Here is a 19595-nt window from a genome sequence, read left to right on the forward strand (position 1 = left end):
GGGCGGGCGCTGGGTGACGGCCCCGGGCCCTGTGAGGAGACCGAGCTCTCACTCAGCGCCAGAGCCCGGGAAAAACGAACCGCTGCCCGGGTCTAGGCACTGCTGGGCTAAATGCTGTACAAGGAGCTAACGGTGACTCGTTAGCGTGTGGTGATTTCCTAGGATTTCAGCTGCCATGGTTGTCTCTCTGTGAAAGTCTTATAAAATAAAGAAGTTATTAGGAGCTATTCTGTACTAAAGAAAGCTGAACAAGTTAACACATGTCCCTCATTGCATAGGTTTGGAGGCTGCAGGTTGGCAAAGGACGCACAGTCCCTTAGTTTTGCCTCAGGAATTGCTCGTATCGACCCATGTATCTCATCATGGACAGTCTGGTGTCAGTCTCAGGTAACGTTCCCAAGAATACAACAAATTTATAATTTATCAAGATTTTTACCTTAGCAGCACGGAAATACTTAGGTGGGCACCTGCCTTGGGACTTAACTCCTTGTAACAATTGGATTCTGTGTGAGCAACGGCAACAGAACTGCAACATTGCACTTTCTATTACAGGATGATTTAGAAAGCACATTCGCGTCCCTGGCTGGTGGAAACATCATACGATGCTCAGCTGACTCCTTATCACCTACACTGATCTGTGAGGCTTTTTCCTACCCATGTGATACCGCTCCCTTGAATGGTTAGTTTTCTTCATGCTGGCTCTGGCCTGTTTTATGTATCTATATCTACATCTCAGAAGAATCTCTGACTTAAATGTCAGCCTGCATTAAGCAAACGTGACTCCTGAACCTAGTCACATAGGCATACATGTGCACATGAACACACACAGGTCCAGTGTGTTTGAGGACTAAAAGTTCATGGTCCCAGAAATATTTTTGTTTGCTCACAGAAACAAATAAAAACCCCACAGATTCGATAGTCAAATGCCATATTTCTTTGTCATTCTAATAAACCTTGTTCTTATAACTAAGACAAGAGCTCACATTTGCTGCTGTTGTTATAAATGGGGCAAAAACAGATGTCCGTAGTTGCCATTTTAGCCGTGGAAAATCAATAATATGGGGCTTTAGCTGGCACCTGTCTATCTTTCTGGGAGGTCACTCAGTCTCAGTGCATTTAGTGCCATTTACATGGTGCTCCCTACAATGCTTTTCAGTTGTACTTTAGAAACATAATTGGGTTAGAACGGTTGCCAACAAAGAACCCCATCAATGCCAAACACCCATGGCAATTAACAGCCACCTCACTGTGACAGAGCCCACTATTGTTTCTAGCAGACTGCTGTAAGCTGCAGGTAAATTTGCTATTGAAATTAAGTGAAGGTGCAGGTTGGTAATGGAAACGACAGCTTTTAAAAAAAAATTTGTTTATTTTAATAAAATCTCATCATGATTCTTTTTTATGCACACAAAATAATTCAACAACGCTGCAAAAGGGGATAATGTAGTATGTAACAAGAATGCTTTCTGCCTTCAGTCACTTAACTCTGCAGTCATTTTGCACATTTGATTTTCAAGGACTGAAAGCACCTACAATTTCCTCTCAGGTGCATTTCAAAGTATAACCTGCCCCTCCCTGATAGGCAAGTTTTAGTGGCAGGGCCAAATGCTTTCACTGCACAGGAACAGGAGATCTGTGGCACATGAAAACTGGCTAACTCAAAGAAGCATGTTATAGAAAAGGACTTTCCTTCTTTTTATATTGCCCTCTGTTAAACATGCTTTTGGTTTCTATTTATTTTGCATGACAAAAGCAGTGACTGACAACTAAGGTATCATAATAGGCATCTCCTGGGCTTGATCTACAACTGAAAAAGCACTGGTGTATCTTTGGATAGAGACAGCCCCCAGTTTATGGAGAACCTTGCAATAGTATTGTCTGGATTCTTTTTTGCATACTATCATTAATCTAAGACAAAATAAGGGCACAGTTCTGACCTTATTAAGACCTGGTGCAAAAATAAATGTGTGAGCTTTTCCATTGACTTTTCTCTGCATCTAGTCCTTTCACTGATGTCAGTGAGGACAAATTGTACTGAATTCAAGGGAGTAACAGTGGGGAATTAGGCCTGTAAACATTCCGTGGTTCTTTCTGTCTCCTTTCACCCCATGCTGATGAACTGACAGTTATAACCTTACTCCAGATTGAATATTTGTACCCATTGGCACGCCTTACAACAGAGCTCTTCTAACTGTGACCTCTAAGTACGACCTAAATAGAAATAGTAAGAAGTAGTAATAACAACAAAATGCTGTCATCCAGGGAGAAATCAAAATGGCAAAAAATGTGGCTTGCTAAAAATTTACAAATTACAGTTTATCATTTAGCCCATATTGTTTAAGGATTAGAGACCCAAAATCAGATATCCAGAAATTTGCATTCAGTAGATAAAAACAGATTGGAAGAATAAGCAAAGTAACTAAGAAGAAGTTATTTGACAAAATATATAGATATTTAAATTGAAGCATTTTTCATCTGGGGGAGAAGAGACAATGTTTTTTGACTGCTGTCTTCTGTTTCTAGACTATGAAGAATTGAGGACTTCCTTAAAAGTTCTGCAGAGTCCTGGCAGTCTGTGTCTGGTAACAGTCAGCATCTTTCAACTACTCTCCAGAACAATGCTTGTCCTTCAAGATGGGATCTCTCCTCATAACTCCCAATGAATTATTTTCTGTGTCCATTCTGTGTCCAGCTGAGATTTTCCAGGATGCTTTCAGTGATGCTGAGAGATGAAAAGGATTGCTGTAAGTGATCTGACAGATTCAATTCCACGTGTAGTAATGTTACGGAGAAGCAGGAATGGGCTGACTTTACATTATCTCAAACTCAGTCAGAAATCACTGATGCTGTAGCTTAGGTCACACTCAAATATTAATTTTTACTCCACATTAGACACACTGAAGGAAAATCAGCAGCAGAGAGAAAATAACCCTCTGAAAAAAATGCGAAAGTGTCTCCCTACATCTAAACATAGCCTAGATGAATACCAAAAACCTCCTGTCTGGGTCACAGAGGATTTGAGATTGACACTTGAGCAATACCCGGTAATTTAATGCAAGTGTAAAGTTAATAATAAGGTCATGGGGGCAAATCTCGCCTTTCACTTTGTGCCCCCTTGCTAGCACTGTGCACGTTGTGAGGAATCCACTTAAATCTGTACTTCTGTAAATTCAAATGATTTCAGAAGGGAGAGGGAAGGTGACTGATACACCACCACGTGTTATAGCGTAAGGAAACCTTTGTACTCTTAGCAGATGTACCCTAGAATTTGGGGATTTCATCCCTTTTGATGCAAGAACCCCTAGGTATTTTTCTAGGGGAGATGTGGCTGTGCACTGCTCCTCCCGTTGTTTCTGAGCTGGGGGTGGCAGAGCAAGAACTGGAGCTGAAGCGACCCTGCTTGGTCCTGCAGCAACATAAGGCTGAGCCCTCAGACCCCCACACCACCAGGACAGCCCCCTCAGTGAGAGGACTGCTCAGCAGCCGGCTCCCCAGCCTTCACCTGACCGCTCCCCTCAGTTACACCGCCACACAACCCCGACCCCTCGCCACAAAATGGCGCCCACGTGCCCGGTCCGCGCCTCCCCGCGCCCACTGTCGGAACTGGCCCGGGAACTGCGCAAGCGCAGCGGCCGCCCCGCCGCGGGGCACGCCGGGAGTTGTAGTGTGGGCGGGCGCCGCCGCGGGACAGGCGGGGGCCTCACCTCAGCGGGTCTGCGCCTTCGCTGAGGGAACTGACTGCAGGGTGCGGCCCCTCAGCTCTGCCTTGGTCCGTCACGGCGTAGAAATGTCCTCAAAGACCGGGGAAACCTGCTTTTCTGTCCCATCCAGTTCTGTGAATTTTATGAAATCTGGACTGGAGTCCAGCTCTCCTCAGCATTACGACCCTTTTGCTCCTGTTCAGGTTTACTCAGCACGGGTATTGAGTTACAGCTAACGAACACATGCCCCTACAAACACTCCTGCGTGCCACCTACCTCACCCTTTCTGAGAGCCCACTCCATCTCTTTTCCCATCTGCATCTTTTTTTCCTCTGAAAACAGATCAAAGGATTGAAAAGGCTTTAATTTGAACATTGATACCCTGAGTTCCAAGATTTTGTAAATCTTCAAGACTGGGGAAGAGAAAAAAAAAGTTAAAATTCATTTAAAAAGTGGATGAGAAAAAAAAAAGTTAATGTTCTTTCATTTAAAAAGTGGATTTTACTTCATCTCATTCAAACACCTTGTCTTTTACAATTCACACTTTCAACAAAATTTCTTGCTCAAGGAAAAGACAAATGAAGTCCGACTGTGCTACCATTGTAATCCCAAATGAACTAACTCGCTGCAGCTGAGGGAACAAGAAAAGCAACATACATTTTCTGTGTCAACAGACAGTTTATTGGAAGCATTTGCTTTTAGGAAATGCTTACAGGAAACCTCTAAATCTGCTACTGAATAACTGGAAGTTCAGGAAAGAAATGCAAGCTGAAAACCAGTGAAGCTTCATGACTTGAGGATGGAGAAAGCTCTTGCTGGCTTCTGTGACTAAGATAAGGTTGGGCTATTTATTTATTTATTTATTTATTTGAGTAAGCTGGAAGATGCAGCTTGTGCTTTGTACATGCTTTGGCTTATGCAGTTCCACCAGAAATGCTGGCCAATATTCTAATTTGTGACTTTAATGAAGAGGAGAGAGTAGCCAGAGAAAGCCTGCCTTGCCTTTCAGCTCCAGGTTGATTTTGTAAGAGGCTTTCCTTCAGACTACACAGAGAGTAGGATGCAAAGGCTATTTTGGCAGCCTGCAAGGGTGTGCATTCTGCAGAGAAAACATGGTGCTGGGGGCTGAGGGGGATGTGGCACTGTGGCAAGATTTGCTTGCTATGTTTGCTTCCAGTCACAGGAAGGAGAGCTGGATAAACAGGAATAAAATCAGAAAATAAAAGCCTCCAGGGATTGCATGCAATATTTAAGAAGGATGTTACTGTTAATAGCATTAAACACACACTAAGATTAAGAAGGCTGGGAAGCCAAGCTTTGTCTAAGATTCTTATGTAGCATCTCTCACCTGTGCAGAGGCAAGCAGCATTGACAGTACTAGAAAGAGGCAAACCAAAACCCAAGGGTTTGCATTGGCAAAGGCAGGATGTACTTGTTTTTCATTCATGACATTACTTCAGAGCCATGCTGACTTAATCCGTTATAGTAATAGCCTTCATCAGTAAATGAAGCCTTGAGGGAATGTGAGGTTCACGTCCCAGAAGAGGAAGCAAGCAGCAGTTGCACAAATATCCGCTCTGAAATGCCAAGGGCACTGGCAACCCCTACCGAGCATCAAAAACTCATCTGTAACAGAAGCATACAATGTGAAATCATGGAAATACTCATAGGTATAGCCAGAATGACGATTTAGCAAGTTCTCTAATGCATTTTAGCATGTTTTTGTTTGGTTTGGTTTTAATTTAATTCCATATAATTTTTTGATGAGAAAAGGGTCACTAAGGGGGCAGAGGCTGTCTCCAGCTCTCACTGAGTTTTCCTCTAGTCAGTGTTCATTTACATGCTGGGGAAGTGTAAGCTTTCTGAACTATCATTCCATTTCCAGCGCTTTCTGAACCATCATTCTTTCCCTGCCCAAGCATCAGTTTGTTATTTTTCCTGTGACAGTAGGAGTGGCCAGGTATGTGGGGCTAACATTACAGACCGAGAAGGGGCGTGTTTCTGCTTTGGTGGAACAAAGTTCTCCTTCCACAGGCAAACCCGCAGGTTGGCATCTCCCCCACAAAATTTCTAAGGTACTCAGCGCTTTCGCTTTCACTCTGGCAGATCAAGACTAATTCCTGAAGGAGCCAGGGGGTGTAACGGAGCCAATCTCTCAGGCCTCCCGCAGCCGCAGGCCTCATTTTTCTCTCAGGAGCCTGCAGCAGCGCGGCCGGGTCCCCGCGCGCGGGCGGGGCGGGGCAGGGCAGGGCAGGGCAGGGCCAGGCCAGCCTCGCCTCGCCTCGCCGGGCCCAGGCCGCGCTGCAGGCCGCGGCCGCCAGGGGCCGCCGGTGGGGCGGTGCTGCCGGCTGAGGGGACCCGGCCGGCTGAGGGGGGACCCGGTGCTACCGGCTAGCTCCCCGCTGGGGCTGCCCGGCGGTACCGGGGGTGTGCGAGGGGATGCGCGGCGGGGCGGCGCGGGCCGAGCTCCGCCGCCGGAGCCAGCGGCCCCCCGGGACGGCGGAGGCGACCGGGACCCGCACCTGGCGGCGGCCCTGGGCACGGGAGCGGGCAGGAGAGGAGGTACGCACCGCCCCGCACCGCCAGGGGGGCGGCCGGGACCCCCTGCGCCCTGCAGGGCCCGAGCCCGGGGCCGCGCCTCGCCTCTTGCCCCCCCGGGGCCGCCGGGGACCGGCGATGCAGCGCCCCGGGAGCTTTGCCCTCGTGCCCTGTTACTCCGGGTCCTGCAGGCCGGGGTGCGCCGGGAGGGAAAGGAATTTGGCCCCTGGCGCACCCTCGGTGCATTCAGGCAGCCAGGCGCACAGGTACGGCCGCACGCAGCTCCAGCCGCCGGGCAGGCGGAGGTGAAGCAGGAGGAGTTAGCCACGAGCTGAGTCACGACGGGGGCTGCCCCCGCCGAGCGTCTTTTCCTGCTTGCCCGTGATCTGCTGGCTGTGCTGATTTTGCCTCCTTTCCGTTTTTGCTAGGGATGACCTCTAAGGATGTTTCAGGTGAAGCTCATAGTAACCGGAGATGACTTTGGCTATTGTCCTCGGAGAAACCAAGGCATTGTGGACTGTTTCCTGGCTGGAGCGGTATCTAACGTGTCTCTGCTAGTCAACGGAAGTGCTGCAGCAGATGCAGCCAAGCTGGCAAGGAGGTAAGCTACTTTCTTTAGCTCCTTTGTGGACAGCCTCCTCAGGCTATCCAAGGAAAGCTGAGCCTGTGAACTGTAGTATATTGTAGCCCTAGTGTAAACACTGTACCATAACCTGGATTGGTATAAGAAAACTGGATTACAGGCATCTTTAGTAAGACTCTTCATACCAAAACCACCAACCTACAAGTCATACCCAAAGTGGCTTTTCCTCTGGTGTTAGCTACTGCACTGCCCATTTTGTTATGGTGATAGAAGGCCAGTTACACAATTTGACTGGTACAGTTTGGGTTGTTGAATTTTCTTTTCCCACGCTTCTAAAAGATGTACCGTCAGAATGAAAGTCCACACTATCCTGCCGGACTAAACTGCTACCCCTAAAACTATTGAGGCATAAAAGCACAAATCTTTAAACCTAATCTAATTTGATTAATTTCAGCCAGGCTGAACACAGAGTTAGCCAGATTCTTTTTGGAATCCGGAAGCAGTATTGTTCTGCAAAGGCTCAACTAAAAAGCTGGGCAGTGGAAAACTCAACTTTTTCAACCAAAAAAACTTTTTAAAAAACACATCAACATTTCTATTTATTCTAGACTTGATAAATCCATTTGTAAAACAAACAAGCAAAAAACCTTCAAGCATAAAGAGAGATGATACCTCATACCTGTCTCGTACCTACCACTTCTGCTCCTTCACGAACTTTTCAGAGGTTTCTGGCATGGTTTGCTCCGTAGCAAATCAAATGGCATGCATCATTCTCATGGACTAGCCCAGCAAATCCTTTAACAGGAAGCATTACTTCTATTTAGAAGGTAAAACCCAGCTAATACTATTGTTCCGGGAAGAGGGGGGGCACTTTGAAGCTGGAGCACATTCTGAAAAAAAAGAAGAGTAGGGCTGAAAAAAGTGAGGAAACAAACTGTAATGGGACTAGATAAACTGAGACCTTATGCTTTACATATATGGCTCCAGCAAGGGACGGTTTCATGGGAGTCATGCTGTCCTTGTTCTCCTGGAACACTTCTCCCTGATTTAATTGTACTTTTAGAGGTACTGAGAAATTGCCTGCAGCTTCCCTGGTGAAAATGAATAGTGAAGATGTAGTGCAGGAAAGTCAGGGTGTGGTGTTAGTGGCAAATTGGTCTTCTGTTAAAAAGGCTAGAAATGACACAAACATTGAGAGGGAACCACTCCTGGGTTGATAAGGGGAAAGGCAGCAGGGTAGGCACAACACTGCTGAGGTGTCTAAAATCCTGTTAGTAAAACAAATTAAATGTGAAATGAGGAGGTGAAGGCAGCACTTCTCTCAGACTTGCAGGTACCATGAAACCCTTTAAGCCCAAAAGCTGTGGTAATGTTGTCTGCTATTTTAGCTGTGGTCTTTAGTAGGCTTTTAAATATAGAATCCACCTGGCCTCATTTCCATAGCCAGAAAGTAGGCTGTACAATTAGAGGTTTAAAAAGCATCTTTGAATCCAGGTCATGACACTTGTGCTGACAGCTGATAAGGGTATGAAAAGCCAGGTTGGAGGGTTGGTGACAGCAGAAGCTGCTCAACCTGCTGCTGCAATTTTCCTTTTTTAGGGATGGTTTTGAATTGTATGTGTGAACAAAATGGATTAAAATCTATTTCTGAGAATATAATCTGGGTGACTTTGGGAACATCTGTTAGCACTGACTATCAGCAACCCACATTCTACAATTCCTCATTTGTGAGTAACTCACCGCAGCTGTATTCAGTCCTACCCACGCACTGGAGAAATATTTGCAGGTGTAGGACAAAGGATTTGTCTAATGCAAAACCTCAATTCAGGTGCTGCTAATATACATGTACTAAATTGGCATCTGAACATGTAAAACTCGTGTCACCCCTAAGATATATATGTTCCCATAACGCAAAGATTTGCGCAAAGTTTTGTAGACACAGATGTCTAATAGGTTGGACTTCCAAAAAATGTCATTGAATCCTCATCTTGTGGGGCTATGATGAAAGGCAAACAGGAGTGGGAAAGTATCGCTGTTGCTTTACTGCCTTGTCACTGTATTGCCTCTTCCCCTGCTTGATGTTGTCTCCTATCCCACTGTGAATGATGACGCTTTGCAGCATTTTATGTTTTATGGGATGAAAATCTGCCCTGTTTTCCCCCCCCATGTTTGCCTTCCCCTACAGACACCCTGCTAAGCAAGTACCATGCACACACACACATATACATACATGCTCAGCTCCACAGGAGAGCTTTCAGCCTGCAACTACACAGTGGCGTAAACTGGGAGGCTGGATCTATCACCAGTTGAAAAAAGGCTTGAAGCAAGCAGCTTCTGCTTTCTTGGGGTGTATTCCACTGTTGTGGGATTTGATCTTGTGCGCTCATGGTGCCAGACTGCTGGTGTTTCTGCGACTTGTGGAGATGATCTGTGTGCTTCTTGGTTAACTATGTCCTGGTTGCTTGTCACTGAAGGTCTTGAGCTCTCCTCACCTGGTCTGCAGTTAATTGCATGCATGCAAAGCTAATTAGTAACAAAAAAGCTTTTCTTGGAGGCTAGTCACTCTTAAGCACCTTATGCTGTCCTGCAATGTTAGGACTCACCATCCTTCAGAAACACAGCTCTTCTGGAATTTCATTCTTCCCTTCATTTTCACAATAACTCTGTAGGCTTCTGGGTATACCATCTGTTGTCCTGTGCTTTCATTAGAAGAGTTGGCAGAAATGTAACTGTAGTCAGCAGCTGTTTGTACCAGCTCTAACACAAACTAATTGCAAAGCAGCAGAACCAAGCAGTAAATAATATACCTTCCATCACATTCAGGCTCTGGATTTGGGGGTTTTCACATTCACTTTCACAACTGGGCCAAAAGAAAGGGCCCACTCACTTCAGGCAAAAGAGTAGTTTCAGCAGAGGCCTGATTCATCAGCAGATGACAAACCTATTGACAGCAATTGCTACAGCAGCGCGTAACCAGAGCAGCAGAAGGGAGAACAGATTTCTATTGTTGATTTATCTTTTTTCCAGTGACTCAAAAGTTTTCTCTTTATGAGGCATAAGGCAACATGATATCCTGGTTATCCAAAAAGGTAATCGTAATTGTGTATTTATCAAGCCCCACCTTGAAGTCTGACGGTCTTCTTGGTGCTTCTAGAACCTTTCCCAGAGATCAGAAGAGTTTTGTGAACTGAACAGATCTCTTCATTTTTCTTTAGAAACAAATATGGAGATGGCAGGAACACAGAGACCTATGAGTGTTTGCTGCCTTACTTTTCCCCCTTTTTTATCACTCAGCTCAGCTGTGACTGTTAGGCCTCTTTTCCCATTTTCTAGGTGATTATATCCAAAACACTTGATAAAGAGTGGCATATTTTAGAACACAACCTCAGTCTTCTTTTTTTTTCCTTTCTGTTAAATGCTGAACATCAACTACACAAAAGCTGAAGCCCCTACAACATCTGGGTACATTTAACAGAAGAATCTAACAAAACCACATTTAATTGCTGTCTATGTTTTCACTTCCTTTCCCATCAACACTAATTGCAAAATGTGTGTGTAAATTGTGACTTAATTCTGACCCTCCCAGTTGGCATCTGACTAATCTAGAAGTCTCTCATGCTTTCTCATCATCCTTATATCTGACTGTTAATCACACAGCAGACAGCCGAACTGTGTTTGGATTAGGGTTAGCATGCTGAGACCTTAAACTAGAGACCCAGATCAAATTAACTCCACTGGCAACAGCACTTTTGCTGATGTAAGGTTATGGACATTAAACCTAAAGCCGATACAAAGATGTAACTGAAAAGAAAGTCAGTTCTAAACACTGTTATAGTATTGGTTCTTAATACAACAGAGACTTTGGAGTGCTTCTCCCACCAAGAATAAATCCTTAGCAGTAATGGAGCAAGACGAGATACAGTTAGATAAAACACATTTTGCTATAGAGTGAAAGTGGGGGAAAAAAGTATGCAAATACCCACCTGAAGAAACTAAGATGTGCCCTTCTTTGCACGGAGCACAGCCTTGCTTTGACTGGATTCAGACACTTGGACATTTACTGAAGCAGGATGTCTGGATAAAGATATTTACATGGGGCTCTTAATTGCATCACACTTGGGCTGAAAGCCGATGAGCCAGTAACAGATAAGGATACAACCAGGATGTTGAAGGTGGGATCTATTTACCCATCAAGGAAAAGAGTAAGTGCCATGCTTATCCCAGAGTATGCAGCCTTGAGTGAAACAATTGTCAAGGTCTGGGCCTGGGGAAATCACACCATTTCCACAGCTATTGCAGCTGCTCACAGAAACACAGGGACTGCACAGAGTCCACTCTGTGGCCAGGCAGGAGCCAGGGCACTGTAGTCATCCACCAAGCTCAGAAATGTGCAGCAATGCTGGCAGCATTATAAGGCGTGCCTCAGTACAGTGACACAGTCTCTGGGGACCCTTTACTGCTAAGGGTATGAATGAGCAGGGATTGCAATTGCACAAAAGCCCATTGCCTCAGCAGAGCCATTTGTTCAGAGCACTCGTGTGGCAAAACAAGCAACTACTTGAAAAGGAAGCAGTTTAGCCGATTGTATTTCCTCTATTTGATAGCTGGGCTGGGTGTGTTGACTGAGAAATCTTTCCAGACTTAATTCCTTGTTGCCTCTTGGAGCATTTGTTGCAAGGGTATCTCCTTTCTTTCCCCCCCTCTACAGGGGATGCAGAGCTGGACTTGTTTTGACTACCAAATTTTTCTCAATGGAAACAGCTCACTAATGGACTAGCCTTAGTGGCTGCAGAAGCTACTGGCTTGAAACTCCTCTCAGCGAGGTCACAGACCCCAGTCCAACACTCCTGATGCTGTAGAAGCATGAATATGCATTTATAAACATTGTCCTTTGGGTTCATCAGGATGGAATTAAACCCTTGTGCTAAATTCACTTAACATCTGTGCATTCTCCAGGGCAGTGGGAGTGCAAACACCTAGAAATGCACCCCTCCAAAAAGATTGTGGAAGGGTCATTGCTGCTTAAAACAACCACCAACACGAGTTAAGAGAGACCAAGCAGTTGCCTCAGCTTCATTTTGTGTTGGCAGTAGTAGCTGTTAACTGCAGCTCTTTTATTGCAGAAACTGGTGCTTGAAACTTGGTGCCAATTGTTTTGAATTGGATCTTGGGTCGAGCAGTTACATTCGGCTGGTAACGAGCAGCAGTGCTCATCCTGTCCCATCTATAAGGGAAGTCTGAGGCAGACATTCAGGTATGAGGACAAGCCCCCAACAGCTGAGCTCTGGTCCCAGTATGGCATCAGAAGCCGAGCAGCTTGAGCTCTTGTCTCTGCTTCAATATTTCAGTTACTGCCTTTGAAAAGATCTGGGCAACTATCAAGTACGTTTGTGTCGAGGAAACAATTACCTGCCCACTGCTGAAAATAGGGCCCTTCCAGGGTGTTCTTCTAACTTTTCACCATGACTTTCTTCCAATGCCACATGCCTTGGCATTGCTCTTTGGTTGCAGAAGCTACATTTCACTGCTGAGAGGCACTTGAAAGAGTTGGTCCAGTGTTTGTAAGAGTAGAAGAGAGCCTGCAGAATAGGTCTAAAAGGCCAAGCCTCTGGTCAGGACAGAGCATTACTGGAGCCCAGTTTCCTGAGGCACAGCCCAGCGGTTACCATGATGCTTGAAGTTTTGCTCATGTTTTCATCCTTTTACTTAGGGCTTCAGATACTTGTGCAGTGTCAGACAGGAGCACTCAGCTGCAGGGCATTTGGTACTGATTAGGAGCAGCACCTGGCTCATTGCATCCAGAGGACATGCACTTATTTAGCTACAGGGAAATGCTAGCTAGCAGCAGTGTGCCCACCGCGTTGTCCACCTTCTCACATCCTTAGAGCTCTCCTGGCTTGCTTGCTTCTGTACATCTCCCACAGATGAATACTCCCAAAGAAGTTTCTTGTGTGCAGTGTTTCGAGTTTTGGTTTCAGTGCCTTTATCCCAGAGCTATTAAATGCTAACAGTTCCTCTTTAGATGCCTCAATGTGGACAGTCTGTCAGACCAGCCAGGACTAACTCCAGGAGAAAACTATTAAGATACTCAGCTGGTGTTAGCCAAAGCTCTGAAACACCCTCTAAAGTTACCGAGAGAGGCTCTCCTTACAGCGAGAACAAGGCCAGCTCTCTGCACTTCCACATTCTGCACATTCCCCAGCTCTGGGGCTTGTTTCAGCTCAGGCAGAGGAGCAGCTCTAATGTTATGCAGTGCAGTGCTTGGCTCCTCGGTGTCCCACACCTGTCAGAGGGGCTTGCCTTTTCCTGGAGATAGCTTCACTCACAGCATTTGAGGCATTGCACAATTGGAGGTAGTTCATTTGATGCCCCTGGGAGACAGCCCTGGGAAGCCCAGCTGTTCATTTCTGGCCCTCCTGCAACACATGAGAAGACAAGTGCTCAACAAGAGAAGTCCTCCATCTGCTGATTCACGGTAACACATAAGTCCTTTTCTTGTCGATAGCAGTGGCTGTGATGCAAGTAGTGCTATCAGCTGACGTAGTCAGAGCTTCCCAGAGACACGGTAACGAATCTGCAGTGGGTTTCTAGAAGAACAAGCTCCCCATCTGCCTTTGGGCTCATGCAAGGTACACATCAGGTGACAGGAGGGAAGGGATGCCCTCTGCCACAGCTCCTCTTCTGCACTGTAGCTGCCTCCTGCCCTGCCATCGGCTGCCTGTGAGCTTCTCAGCAGAATGCTTAATGGCCCCCGCTCCCAGTGACAGCATCTTCCAGTAATAACTTGGACACAACCACTCTAACTCCTTGCATATGCTTAGGCCCCTGGTGTGAAAACCAGATGGTCAATTATACTACCAGGTCCTGCTGCAGAGAAATCACCAAATCAGAGGAGTCTGAGGACCTTTTCCTCCACAAGCTGTTTTGCTCCATTAAGCAGACATTCAAACTCCCTCATCACACAGTGGACTGCAGAGGCATGGACTCATTTTGTTTCACAGAGCTGTCCGTACAACGTAACACTTAAATCTGTGAGGAGGAGCAGTACCTAGCAACAGATTACACCATCCACCTGGAGCACAAGACACGGAGGAGCCAGGAAGAAAGAATTTCAGTCCTGCAAGGACTAAAGCCTTAAAACCTGAAGGAGCTAAATGATTCTGACATGGTCTAATCCATCCACAATCCTTCTGCCCCCTGTAACTTGGTACTTCACTAATCAGCTTCAGGGCAGCAGACAGAAGGGGGAGATTTGGTTTTCCACCAGCCCTTTGCCTTGTCTTGGAGAAAGTTCATGGTAGTCCATCCATCCCAGGGGCACCTCTGTAGGTTTTCACATTTCCCTTATGCAACCAGAACACCATGGAGTGTTTCCATGAAAGTACTCCAAAGTTTAGCACCCTTCAGCCATCCTGTTTCCATTACCACTCCAGAGAAATCTGTTCCAAGAACAGGACTGGAAGCAAACACTGCATCCAGAGATCTGTCCACCCGTAGGCATTTGGAATTACTGCAGAGCACCTCAGAGGACCCTGGGAGCTCATGTCTAAACAGGAACCAATTTATGATAATACAGAACTTGGAGTTAGAGCTGGACAGGACAGCTTTCCTGTCCCATAACACTTCAACAGGCATTTCCACATTGAGATGAAAGAGATATGACTTGGAATAGCTCTGGGGGAAGGTCAGTTATTTGTAAGCCGGGTGTTAAAATTCCTGCCTTGTTTGTCATTTGTATCTTAGGAAGGAGTTTGTGATGATCCACATCTCCTGTTGGAACTGTTCTGTTTTGCAGATACATATCCTTTGGGCCACAGACTTGATGTAGTCTGCCACAGTCTGATGAGTCTTAAAACCCTGAACCAGAAAGGTCCCTCTTCCATGAATGCCTCTTTGTGTGTGGAGAAACTTATATCAACACTTATATCAACACAAGGGAAAATTAGCTCCTAGACTGGATAAGAAATTTTCTCATTAAAACTTCTTGTCCAAACTTGAGTATTCTCTGAAGTGTATCTGTTTCAGCTTCATCTGAAACCACTCTCTCTCTCTCTCAAGACAGCAGGGATAGAAGGGAAGTTGGCTGACCAAAGAACTTGAGTTTTCCTAAATGGGTGTTGCTTTTGCTTCCCTCCTTGTAGTACAAGCACTACAACAGGGACAGACCATGTCCTGTCTTAGCAGCTCCATGCAGAAGTTCCAGGAAGGATTTAAACCATAGACTGTTGCCTTGAAGTTAACTTGGCACCACAGCTCAGGCTGGACAGCACAGAAGGGGCACAGCACTTCAGCTAGAGGGTGTCTTGGGAGAAGTTTCAAAGCATCTTTTTGGCCACCCTGAGAGGATTTCGGGAGTGGCAGTGAGACTCGCACAAGGCAGAGCACTCCCAGGTCCTGTTCTCATTTTAGGGGAAGCCACAGCACACAGAAGGAAACACCAGCACTGTGCAAAGCCTTGTGGCTGACAGGAGCTCTGCAGATACACTAGTAGTCTTTGTTTTAATTTGCAGAATGCAACTCACTTGGACCCTTGTGAATCCTTAACAAGGCCCTACATTTACACCACTAACCTCCTACGTAACTCTTCCTCTGTGCTAGAGAGATGTTACTTTGTACAGCCTAGCTCGATCATCTGCAGGAGTAGACAGAAGCCTAGCCACTGCTGTCAATTTCAGCTGCAGTCTCTTGGACCAGGTTACCCTTAAACTCAGGCAGTATTTACACTTGTAGCCTGTGCTGTTGCCATAACTGCTGCCTTTGGCACTGTTGATATATACCTGGGTTCTGCTTAAAGGCAGCTTTAGAGGTCGTCAAGTAAAGCTCTAATGTCTCAGAAATGCAGCATCTTCAAAAGTGTGAGCTCAAGGAAATACCTGGGCTAATGAAATGCTTTAGAACAGAGTTGCAAGGTCCAGATTTCTGTCAGTCACTAATGAGTTCAGTACCATACAGTTACAGCTTTTAGTGTAGTTACAAAATTTAGTCTGAAGTGCCTTGTGGCTGCTCTCCACATGAACTAGGGTGAGAACAGAATTGGGGGAGTCCCAGAAGCTGGACAGGATTGTTATCTAGTAATATTCTGCTCTGGTCTAGAGTGTTCCGCTTTCCTTTCTAGAAGAGCGGAGGTCCAAAGACGTACTCTAGTGAGCACAACACTGTTTAGATCTGAGTAGCTCTTTCACTGAAATCTCACTCTTTGGACCCAGTAAGGAAGGTAGAGGCGCAAAGCTTAACGGATGTTTCAATCCTGTTACAGATACAACATCCCAATAGGACTGCATGCCAACCTCTCCGAGGGCTCCCCTGTATGTGAGGTGCTCAAGACAAACTCTTCTCTGCTCAATGAAGATGGATTTTTCCACGGGAAGATGGGATTCAGAACAGCCCTATCAAAAGGTCTCCTGAATATGTCAGAGGTAGGAGAAAGCCACATACAACCATGCAACTTGCTTTACTAATAAAACTTGACCTGCACTTACCCCAGAATGCAACAGTTGAAGGTCGTTTGCAGGTCCCAGCTGGGAGTACGCTTACAGATGAATCTGGGTTGTATTTTGGCATCTGGAGCTGCCTTTCTGTGTCCTATACCTAATTTTGCCAAAGCCTGTGCAACCTTTGAGAATCCATTCCTCCCTGCTTCAGTGACACGCATGCTAATGTGCTGTTAACTACTTGTCCGATGGGGCAGAAGAGACATTGGAACAGATACTTACTAAGAACCTAGAAAACCAATAAAGGGAAAATGCCAGAGAAGTGCTAAGTAGGCCTTGCATCACCTTGTCAGAGGCTTTTGTTCTCTAGGGGAGTGGCTGGTTTTGACCCATGAACAAGGATAAATGTGTTCAGATGATCAAAAGTGCTTATGGGATTAAAGCAGCCTTCCACTTTAAAGGAAAAGGGGTATTCAAATATAGTTTTTTTTTTTTTAAATCCCTGCATCAGCACCATCCACTCACCCAGAGCGATAGAGACCTGTACCTCTCAGCATGTTGTCCCACGTACAGGCCAGCAATATCTCCAGGAGGCACCGTGCACTCTTCTGACCTCAGCCTACTGACAGGTCTTTCTTTAACCCTTCTTTCCTGTACAGGTGAAGCAGGAGCTAAAGGCCCAGGTGGAGCTGTTCCATGAGCTGACAGGCCACCTACCTCCTCATATGGATGGGCACCAGCACGTTCATGTCCTCCCAGGTAAGGAGGCACTCCTTTTCTTCCCAGCACCAAGCAGGTGAGAGAGTCAGCTGAGAGATGACTCCACTTGCCATGGCTTCCTGGGCAATAAGCCTTATAAGACCTTGAAGAGGCCCTACAATTGCAGTTTGAGCGTTCTCACCTGGGTCAAGTTAGTCACTGAGACTGAAGTTGGTAGCTCTTTCAACTGCTTCAAGATCTCCATCCTGTCAGTTGCATTTCCACACCAATCTTTGCAGGTCTCGACATGCTTTCCATAGGTGGGCAAGTATATGTATCCGTTTTTCAACTAAGGTCAATGTGGTAGAGACAGAAAACAGCAAAAATCAGTATTTCCCCACATCAACACAGCTCTTGGTAATTTACTCTTTCAACAGATACACCTGTGCAGAGGCTTGGTGAAGAACCTCTTCCCAGCTGTGCAGATGCCTCAGGTGCAACTCTACAACTAGGCTAACTTCAGAGAAGTTGCTGGACTAAATGCTTAGTGCTGAGGGGAAGACAAGTCACCTGTAGCAGGTGTTGAGGGAGTAATGTTTCCAGATATTTCCAGTTTAAAAGGGGACTCCCATCAAGATGAACAAAACCATTTCAGCAGAAGAGAAACCGAATGGGATATATATATTTTTTTTTTTAAATGTAGAAAGGAAAATATGTCTCTGGGCTAACAGGTTGCAGGGGATGTGTGTTGATTTTTTGATTCCTGACTAAAGTATCTCTGTTTTTACTTACAGAGGTCAGGAATGTATTTGCAGAGGTGTTAGAAGAATATGGGATCAAATACACACGTGTCCCAATAGAGCCAGGCCTTCATAACTGTGACTGGATCACACCATCCCTGATGGACTTTTATCTGGGAGTAGAAGAAGATTCTCTTAACACAGTGGATGTGTTTACAAGTCATGGAATAAGGTAAGGCAGGCTTTACTCATCCTTTTTGTGGTAAAGCTTTAAAATCTTGTCAGTTTCTGATAGGATCTCTTCAGGGATGGAACAAGATCTTTCTCTCTCCAATTTGGGGTTTCCAAGGGGCTTCAGCAGCAGTACGACAGCACTGGAGACACTAAGGGTAGCATGCAGTTTTGTTTGAACAGGGATAACTCACCTCTCACCTGAAAGGGATTGTTCTTTTCAGGGTTTGCTTCTCAGCCTTTCTAATCAAGTAGATTAGTCTGGCTTCTGGGACATTAGGAGGCTGAAGTGCTACTTCAACACCGAAACTTTGAAAGTAAAATCATGGGGAAGGTTTCAAAAGATAACTTCTCATCTCCTTGGAATAGTGGAGAAAGGGTTTTAAGTAGCAGGAAATAGACTAATTAAAAACAAGTACCTGTAGTTATGGGGAGACAAGGTCAGAGAGCACGCAGCACCACAGAAAGCAATCACTGCTTTAAGCAGTCTTTTCAGTGTCCTGCATCTCAGACACCACACCTCAAGAGCTCAGCCCTTCCACCAGTAACATACTTCTTTTAAAAACTTAAACCAGTGTTTTACAGATGAAAAGTTCTTTAGCTGAGATCCTTGCAGTCACCTGTTCTTTGTGGCACATTTAATTACTTTCTCAGTCTACTGAAAAAGTTATTTTCTTGGCTTTTACACAATTTGTTTAGGGTATCAGTTGTTCTCAACACCAACAGCACACCAGCATTTCACTGTGCTCTTTCCAGGCAGAGCACACAGACTCTCCTAAAACAGCTCATTTCTGAGGAGGAGAAGGGTAGAGTAACTCAGAGTGGGAAATCAAGAGAGATTAACCTACCTTTTAGTGCAGCTTTGCACCAGGAATAACACGGGAGCTGGGCAGAAATCCTGTGTGCTCCAGTGCTCCCTATGCCCTCTGGGGGCCATATCACAGGACCTCCAAGAAGCCCCTGCTGCAGCACCCACCCTACTGGCCCTCAGGAGGGAACCTAGAGAAAGGGCTGCTATGGGAGCTGTGCCTTTATACCCACTGTGGCACCGCCCCAATAAGTGGGCACCTGCAGCTGCCTCCTGCCTGGAAACACTGCAGTGGGCCAGGCTCCTCCTCTTCTCCAGGTACCAGGGAGAGTGAGGAGGAATGGACTGCTACAAAAGAAACATGTAATGTGAAAAATCCCGGGAAAATGCGGAGAAGGTGGTCAGCAGAAGTCACAGGAAAACAAGCTGCAATTCAATTTCTGCATCTGTGCAAAGAGATACCGCACTGAGCCCTCTGAGTACACTTCATGACACTGTAGAGGGCAAGACTGTGCTTACTGCGTAACAAGGCTCTCTTTTGTGCAAGTTTGATCAGATTACAGTTAAAAAAAATGTTAACTATTTTTTTTCCCCAAGTGCTGCAAACTCAGCTCAGATGAGGGCTTCAGCTGGGCTCATCCTTGACCACATGGGTAGAGCATCTAGTTTGTTTCTTCCAAAAGCCTTCTCATTCTGCCCTCAGATACACTTGCACATCCTTCCTGGGCTTTTATGCACCAAACTAGAACTGCAGTTTGCAGCCAGACTTGAACAAAGACTTGTGCTGAAGCTATATAAGAAGCAGCTTTTAGCTGGTGTCCTCTTAGCTGTATGGTCTTTAGCAGTAGCAACATTTTGCCTGGT

At 45.8% G+C, this 19595-nt stretch overlaps 1 protein-coding gene and 1 long non-coding RNA gene across 9 annotated transcripts in view; one reads left to right on the forward strand and one right to left on the reverse strand.

The window, feature by feature from the left end:
* The window catches only part of YDJC (YdjC chitooligosaccharide deacetylase homolog), a 25430-nt gene continuing 5835 nt past the window's right edge, over positions 1-19595 (forward strand). The window contains exons 1-7 of one of the 8 annotated variants that reach the window (XM_083803578.1): positions 1-178; positions 279-387; positions 553-4539; positions 6668-6840; positions 16079-16238; positions 16913-17012; positions 17747-17924. In XM_083803578.1, coding sequence (XP_083659704.1) covers positions 6683-6840; positions 16079-16238; positions 16913-17012; positions 17747-17924 — 596 coding nt within the window. In that variant the 5' untranslated portion in view covers positions 1-178; positions 279-387; positions 553-4539; positions 6668-6682. Of the gene's footprint in view, positions 4540-4581; positions 5777-6010; positions 6264-6283; positions 6506-6667; positions 6841-16078; positions 16239-16912; positions 17013-17746; positions 17925-19595 lie in introns of those variants that run through there. The other 7 variants (XM_083803575.1, XM_083803576.1, XM_083803574.1 and 4 more) reach the window with 7 other exon arrangements.
* Positions 6847-19043, reverse strand: LOC310883387. Its single transcript, XR_014573499.1, has 4 exons — positions 18772-19043; positions 17155-17301; positions 10806-13238; positions 6847-7712 (listed from the first exon to the last, which is right to left on the reverse strand). It is a non-coding gene; the product is annotated as an uncharacterized lncRNA (long non-coding RNA).

The sequence above is a fragment of the Anser anser genome, assembly GCF_964211835.1.
Source record: "Anser anser genome assembly, chromosome: 18".
Classification (NCBI taxonomy): domain Eukaryota; kingdom Metazoa; phylum Chordata; class Aves; order Anseriformes; family Anatidae; genus Anser; species Anser anser.